General features: G+C 54.8%; 5 protein-coding genes across 6 annotated transcripts; 3 read left to right on the forward strand and 2 right to left on the reverse strand.

Annotated features, from left to right (window-relative positions):
- Positions 1–221: 221 nt before the first annotated feature.
- Positions 222–2,365, forward strand: KVP18_005037 (uncharacterized protein; the record flags this gene model as incomplete). Of its 2 annotated transcripts, XM_067949349.1 has the most annotated exons (2): positions 222–2,134; positions 2,161–2,365. In XM_067949349.1, the coding sequence occupies 2 exons, from the start codon at positions 222–224 to the stop codon at positions 2,363–2,365; spliced, it is 2,118 nt and encodes a 705-aa protein (XP_067813397.1). The 2 variants fall into 2 exon arrangements, with proteins under 2 accessions (XP_067813397.1, XP_067813398.1); XM_067949350.1 differs by lacking the exon at positions 2,161–2,365 and having other exon boundaries at positions 222–2,138.
- A 31-nt stretch (positions 2,366–2,396) lies between these two features.
- KVP18_005038 (uncharacterized protein) lies at positions 2,397–3,422 on the forward strand (the record flags this gene model as incomplete). The annotated part of the gene is made up of 1 exon (XM_067949351.1): positions 2,397–3,422. The coding sequence occupies one exon, from the start codon at positions 2,397–2,399 to the stop codon at positions 3,420–3,422; it is 1,026 nt and encodes a 341-aa protein (XP_067813399.1).
- A 90-nt stretch (positions 3,423–3,512) lies between these two features.
- On the forward strand, positions 3,513–4,970 carry KVP18_005036 (uncharacterized protein; the record flags this gene model as incomplete). The annotated part of the gene is made up of 1 exon (XM_067949348.1): positions 3,513–4,970. The coding sequence occupies one exon, from the start codon at positions 3,513–3,515 to the stop codon at positions 4,968–4,970; it is 1,458 nt and encodes a 485-aa protein (XP_067813396.1).
- Positions 4,971–5,340: 370 nt separating this feature from the next.
- On the reverse strand, positions 5,341–6,774 carry KVP18_005035 (uncharacterized protein; the record flags this gene model as incomplete). The annotated part of the gene is made up of 1 exon (XM_067949347.1): positions 5,341–6,774. The coding sequence occupies one exon, from the start codon at positions 6,772–6,774 to the stop codon at positions 5,341–5,343; it is 1,434 nt and encodes a 477-aa protein (XP_067813395.1).
- A 24-nt stretch (positions 6,775–6,798) lies between these two features.
- On the reverse strand, positions 6,799–7,002 carry KVP18_005034 (uncharacterized protein; the record flags this gene model as incomplete). Its single annotated transcript, XM_067949346.1, has 1 exon — positions 6,799–7,002. One exon carries the CDS (start codon positions 7,000–7,002, stop codon positions 6,799–6,801), a length of 204 nt encoding a protein of 67 aa, XP_067813394.1.
- Between the last annotated feature and the right edge of the window lie 31 nt (positions 7,003–7,033).

Here is a 7,033-nt window from a genome sequence, read left to right on the forward strand (position 1 = left end):
GTCAGCCCCCAATTTTGCTAAGCTGACCTCCATGCACTTCTACGGGTGGAAGCTAGGTCTGAAAACCGGCGTTTACTACCTGCGAACCCAGGCTGCTGTCGACGCCATCAAGTTTACAGTGGACGTGAAGACCATAGGGTTTGCAAGCGCCAAATCTTTAGCTTTCGAGAAACGCTCAAGCTGCGAAGGTTAGTTTGAATTATTGTAAAAATCGAATACAAATGCGTCCTAGCGACCGGAACTACACCATCCGAACTGAGCTTTTAATTCTTGAGGTAAACCAGTTTTTCGGCGTCACTGTGATCAAGCCCGCACCATCTGCAATTGCTGTAGAATCGCCTTTCTGCGACATTCATAAACGAGTCGACGTACCTGGTGGAGTGAAAATCAGCTTCACTGCTTTTGTCAGTGAAGGTTGTAATGGCTGCTTGAGGCGTGGAAACCTCATAGCAACCGCTCTCGAACCGGACTATGCCCGAAGGCTTTGGCCTGTTCCCGAAGGAGCTGACTGTCGAGCTCGCATGTCCTTGACTATCCTGTGTCGAGAGCCCGACCGTCCTGTTTGGAGTGCGGATGAGATCAGCCACAAGCGAGAGACATTCGAGACTGCCGCGATTCTTCAACGATTCCAGAATCCGCGCCTGCACCTGGGTTACCGCTTGCTTAACCTCTTCGTTACCCAATTCCAACCCACCCCGTTGCTCCCACTGTACGCCACGGGCTTGTTTCTTGGGCCCTGGATTGTTGCCCAAGAGTGGGAAGTTGATGGCGTACGACTTCGCATCCTTTTGCAGGACTCCTGGGCCGTGCCCGAATTCACGTCAACATTCCTCACATGGGCTTTCCGCAAGGTTCAGCAGTTGTTCTCGCCTTGCTACCCGCTCAGTACGCTGAACTTCATTGGGTATGACAACCACCGTGGTCTTGCCCTCGAAAACTTTGGGTGCATCTCGATGGAGTCTGGATGCTTACTTCCCCAGCAACCATTCGATCTTCGTTTGGTTCGGCTGTACCTTCACGAAATAAGCCACTTGTGGATGGGTGACATGGTCACGATGACCTGCCTTGGTTCCCATTGGCTAAAGGAGGGGTCTGCGAGGCTCATCGAATATGAGCTGCTTCTGGACGTGCCGGGTCCGGTGTCCCTCACCCACGACGACATTCGCTCCGCATTCTTGCTTGAGGTGTGCTTCGAAGCCATGCTGAAGGACGGCCTACCACATTCGGGCCACCCCTCGTCTTTACGGAGTCGAGAGGAGATAGCGCAGCTGCGGCAACTGACTCTGGGTGGCCCACCGCTGCCTCAGGTCGGCGCCGAACTCGTTGAGGAAGGAATGACTGGACGGCGAACTTTGGTCGCTGGAGAGTGGCGTCCTGTATTGGCTGGCGTGTGCTGCCATCCAATGGATCTAGTCGGTCTTGATGGACGGGAGGATGCTTGTGAACACTACAACGAAACCACCTACGGCAAGGCGGCTGCTGTACTGGAGCACCTCTCACAGTTTTTTACGGGCGACAGCTACCTCAGCATTTTGCAGGATACAGTGGCGATGGCAAAGTCGGGACGAATCCGCAGGGAGGAGGTCTGGAACCATCCGCAGTTTCGGGAAGCGGTAGTGAAGTCTGGAGTAACGGTAGTCGGCAGCAGCGCGAGTCTGGAAGGCAGGGATGACTGCATCTGGTGGGTTGGAGACCTGACGCCTGTCGAGAACCTACCAAAGGAGGTTCCTACGACCGATTTTCAGTTCATTCCCTACGTTCTATTCGCTGAGGCCTTCCTACGTGCCGGGTTTCCTGTAGTGACGTACGCGGCAACACAGACGGACACGGAAACCACGGTGACTCTGAGTGTTTCGGAGTTCAACCCTGACGGTTTCCGTACTCCACGGCTGGTGCCTTTACAAATAACTTGCCTTCGTAGTTACCGACTGGTGCTGGCAGCTGCGATGGTTACGTTGGCCTTTCCAGTGAAAGCGCCAATCGAGATCAACCCTAACCATTCTGCATTCGCCATCTGCTTGCCCGCCAACAGGTCCACCCTGGCCCTGTCCACTTGGACCACGGGTGCGAGCGTGGTGGGCGCAGTGATGGACAGCTTAGCGCTTCTCTGGCGAGATGCCAACTACTCTACAGAGTGAGAGCGTATCGGGTCACAAACAGCCTGCGCCATGCCATGGTACGGCCTAGCACGAAAGGCCGATCGGGCTTGTCCCGATTCTTAAAGGAGGAGGTCTTGCCACACCTGGTGTCCAGGGCTCACTCAACCGCTATCTCCGACGCGCTGCTGGAGTACGTGACTCTTGGCCATCTCTCATCCGATCTTTCGTCCGATGTCTTGGACTGCGTCAACAAGTGCTTGCTGTAGTCCTTGATAGACGTTTTCATTAAAGCAAAAAATGCCGTCGCTGTGCGATATGCCATCAGAGGTGCTTGACCGGACACTAGCTTTCCTACGCAAGCGCGTAGCGATTGTACACTCCGAGCCGTGCTACCACCGCTCTACGCTCCCCTGCTGCCCGGAGCACGACGCGCTGGACCCGCGATCGGAGTCGTGTCGGCTTCGAGTGGCTCTCGCCTGCGTGTGCGAACGGCTGGCCAAAAGCGTGCGCGATGTGCCATGTTACCGAGTGAGAAACGGCGCCAAAGTGCCCGTAAGTGCCGTTAGGTACTGCAAGGGTCTCCACGTTACCTACGGCTCCACCTCTGCAGGTTTTAAGCCTGAGATTCTTGTGTGCGATCCATCTCTGCTGGAAAAGGATGTTCTAACAGATAATGTCCTCGAGATGTATGCAATAGGCGACGTATTTGCTGGGCAAGATAACCTTCCTTCGAGCGTTCGCCACCTCAGCTTGCAATGCGGCTCTCTGCATGGGCCTAATGTGCTGAACCTTCGATGCTCCAACATATTAGAGCTAACGCTGGGAGATCATTTTGATGGCCCTCTCGATGGCCTGCCCGAAAACCTGCGCAAGCTCAGGCTGGGCTGTAACTTCAACCAGCCGATTAATGCTCTCCCATCGACCCTTTCTCATTTGTGGTTGGGAGTGAGCTTCGACCAGCCAATAGCCCCTGGTGTGTTGCCTGCAAGGCTGGTCGAGCTGGACTTGGGTTTTGTCTATAATCACCCTCTGCCCCCCCTGCCTCCTACCCTTCGAAGTCTCCGTCTCTCCGAGACGTTCAACCACCAAGTCGAGCCTGGCAGTTTGCCTGCTGCGCTAGTGTTTCTGGAGTTTGGGGCAGAGTTCGATCATAAGCTGCCTGTGTTGCCACCGCAACTACAGTACCTGCGCCTGAGCGAGCACTTCAGTCATCCTCTTTTGCTGCCGGAGCTGCCGGCGAGTCTGGTGTGCCTTGTCTGCGGATTCCGGGTAACGAGGCGTGACCACTGGGGTAGATGGGGCATGTGGGTGGATTCATTCTAGGTGTCGTCAATAGATTTGTGTTGGTGTGAACAGAGTTGTGTGCTTTGGCCTTAGGGCTGCGATTTGGTGAAGGAATTACGCAATTGACCCATGCTCTTATGGATCGAACACCAATCATCTGACGGGCGAACCTACTGGCACAACCGAGAATCAGGCAATAGCACGTGGGAGAAGCCCGTTGAACTAATGGATGAGTCCGAGAAGTTCGTAGCCCAACACGCTCGGTGGAGGTTGTTCGATCAAGGAGATGGGAAGCGTTACTGGCACCACGCGAAGCGCAACCTCAGCTCATGGTCCATGCCTGACGAAGTGCAGGAGGTCAAGATGCGTTATGACGAAATTCTCAAGCAGCTTCCACCGGATCCTTGGCCCCAACAGACAGCCTCTTCTGAGGGTAAGAACTTGCTAAAGCTGCTCTACGAGCTCAACGGGTTTCAACGTCGAAAGTGGGACGAGGTCCGTCGCAGCTTCGATGACGGGGGACCGAGGTTCAAGGCCTTTTCTCAGTTCAAGAACGGAGAACGCAAGCAGACTCTCAGTGAGTTTCAGTCGCAATACGAGAAGAGATTCCGAGAAAACGAACGGAAGAGAAAGGCAGTTGCGAGAGAGAGCTTCCACGAAGCCCTCGTTAAGGCGCAGATCACACCACTCACCACCTACCGAGATTTCGCGGCGAAGCACCATCAAGAGTTGTGGTGGGCGTATTTTACTGAAGCCGAACGTGACGAGAGTTTTCAGGACTACGCAGACGATTTCGCAGATCAGCACAGACGTACTCTAAAGACGCAACATGACGTCTCCAGCCCCGATCTGGAACAGAGGATCCGACAGCTGATCCCGATTCCCCTAACTTGCGCTCGCGGGGAGCGTCTGGCGGTGCGGGCGGAGAGAGCGGGCTCTCTGGAGAGGGGAGAAGTTCCCAGTGACCGACGGCAGGACCTGCGCTCTCCGTGCGCCCCGCTGATGTCCTGGGACGAAGCGCTACCGATAATCCGACAGCACGTGGACGCTCATGTAGACGACGTCGAGATTCTGGCTGTATGGAAGCGCCACGTGGAGGATTTCCTACAGGCAGAGCTGAACGCCAGGGCAGACGCCATCGCCACAGGGCAGAGGGAGAGAAGGACGGCATTCTGGAGTCTGCTGGTGGATGCGGAGGAGCAAGGCACACTATCTCAAAGCACATTGTGGGGCAGTTTCCTAAAAACCCGGGTCACCACCAAGGAGGGAAACGAGCATGTCAGAGAGCATCGCGAGTACACGCAGCTGGTAGCGACCGAGGGCTCCTCACCCCGAGAGCTGTTTTTGCTCTTTAAGGACGACCTCGAGGAGCGCACTGAAGTTGTGGAGTCCTTGGCAAAGACAGCGGTGAACGCAGGATTGGTATCATTCACGCGGAACACTTCTCTAGAAGATTTCAAAGCTGCAATCCTGGCAGCAGAGAAGGTTCAAGCGGACTCGCGAAATAAAACTCCAAAGGGCTTGTCTCCAGACGAATTACGAGCTGTACGTACGGTATGGAAGTCAGTAGTCGCTGCGTGCCCGTAATGAGGTGTTGATAACAACTCCTAGTAGAGACAGAACCACATTGGGAAATGGAAAGACGTACCAACGGGTTGGGTGGTCGAGTATGACAATGGCAGAGCCCGCCAGAGCGAATAGCATGCAGCATAGTCCTCCGTATGGGAAAACGGCAAGCAGATGGACTGACAGGATAACGGCCCAGCACAGCTGATTTAGTTTCAGCCCCACAGCCAGCTGGATACTCGTCAGCAGCACCAGGTCCCTCAGCAATTCCCGGGTGAGTGTAGGACGCAGCACCAGCGCTTCCCAGGCTACAATGGAGAGTACGACTGTTGAGGGTTCCATCTCAAAGTACGAAATTGCACCTCAAAAGTGGCCATTGTCGTATACGTCATCACTTAATTACATTCTCCTTGTGCAACTCCTTGATCGCTTCCACTAGGAAGGCGTTGGGATGGTTGGCCACGCCGTCACCGCTGTGCCCTGGAAAAAGCGTCTTGAACGTCTGCTGGCAGGCTAGCTCGAAGTGATTTCTGTTGGACCAGTCGAGGATGGCAGTAGTGTCCGAAACCCCCATCGCGTTCAGTATCCTAGAGAGGTCTGGTCCTTGCTGGCTTCGAAAAGGACACCCGTGGTAGTCACCCGCAGCGGGCACGCCAAAGCTGATGATCGACCTACAACTGTAGCCTGACTTGTTGACGCGGCTTCCCTCAGTGCCGAACAGGTGTCGAATTGTGTAGGCGTGTTGCTTGTCTACTTCTGTGGGGTCTCGCCACGATTGCCGAACGAAACGAGTGAGCTCGTCCATTGTCATACCTGCTGTCTTGAGGAAAGCCCACAGCTGCAGTCTGCCGAGGTTTCGAAGGTGCTTGTTGTGGGCCATCATTTCCACTAGCCGTCGCATACACGGCGGAAACAGCTTGGAATACTCCCAGACATTCTGCAGAGACAGTCTACGTGTTTCGTCTAGAGTGTCAAACGACAGTCGGATATCGGTAGTGGATGTTCCAGTTTTGAGAATAGCGTTCACAAACTCATTGAGTCGAGGTTCCTCAAGGAGTCGCTGAAGACGAGGTGCGTGCCCCGACATCTGCTGTAGAAGAGTGTCGTTAAATAGTCCTCTGGCCAATGCCTTGCTGGCTGAGAGGCCTACGACGGCCTTACCCGCGATGGCCAAGCACCGGCGGTTATGCACCAGCTTCGTGCTGTGGGGGAAGAGTGGGACGTGCCAGCACTTGGCGGTTACGGGTTCATCCTGCGACTCCAAAAACTCGTTGATGACGTCCCAGTCATCTGCTGGTACGACCAGGGTGGGAGGGAGGGTGTCACGTGAGTAGTCGAGGTCCTCGTAGCCCGCAATATCCATGCCAATCCTTTCGCTTCGCTCACCCAGCACGTCGTTCCACAGAAAACTCGCTCCCATTTCGGACTTGTTGGCGAAGCCCGCCAAATCGTCCAAGGCCATCTCAAAACGAGCATCGAAAAGATGGCACTCCTGTTCCACGAACCAGTCCGCGCGTTCCTTCGTGTCACTGAAGCAAACGCCGAGCAGCGCATGGGAGAGCTTGTCTCTGCGCCACGTCTTTTCGTAGGGTTCGAAGGACTCTCCGTTGCGTTGAACGTGGGTCAACCGACTCGTCAACATCACCTCTTTCAGTTTCGTGCGGAAGGACTCCGTTGCCGTTGACGATTGTAAGTTGCTGTAGATAAACTGCAGCACTTGCAGCCGCTCCAGCAAGCTCTCTCGAATCTCCGCCAGAGTAGCAGTGGGTTGTGGCAGCAGCCCGTCATACATGCACAACGGCACCCTTCTGTCGTGTCGGAGCATTTGAATTTTTGTATCAATCAATTATCATCCGCTGCAAGCGGCACATATCTCGTCTTCGGCCAGGTTCTTCGGTCGCCACACGCATGCATTCTCGTCGGTTTTGGTAGCCTTCTTAGCTGTCTGCGCAGTCTTCACGTCCACGGTGAACTTGATGGCGTCGACTGCAGCCTGGGTTCGCAGGTAGTAAACGCCGGTTTTCAGACCCAGCTTCCACCCGTAGAAGTGCATGGAGGTCAGCTTAGCAAAATTGGGAGCTGAT

The sequence above is a fragment of a genome (assembly GCF_019968955.1).
Source record: "MAG: Porospora cf. gigantea A chromosome Unknown PgA_NODE_1203_length_7033_cov_333.357, whole genome shotgun sequence".
Classification (NCBI taxonomy): domain Eukaryota; phylum Apicomplexa; class Conoidasida; order Eugregarinorida; family Porosporidae; genus Porospora; species Porospora cf. gigantea A.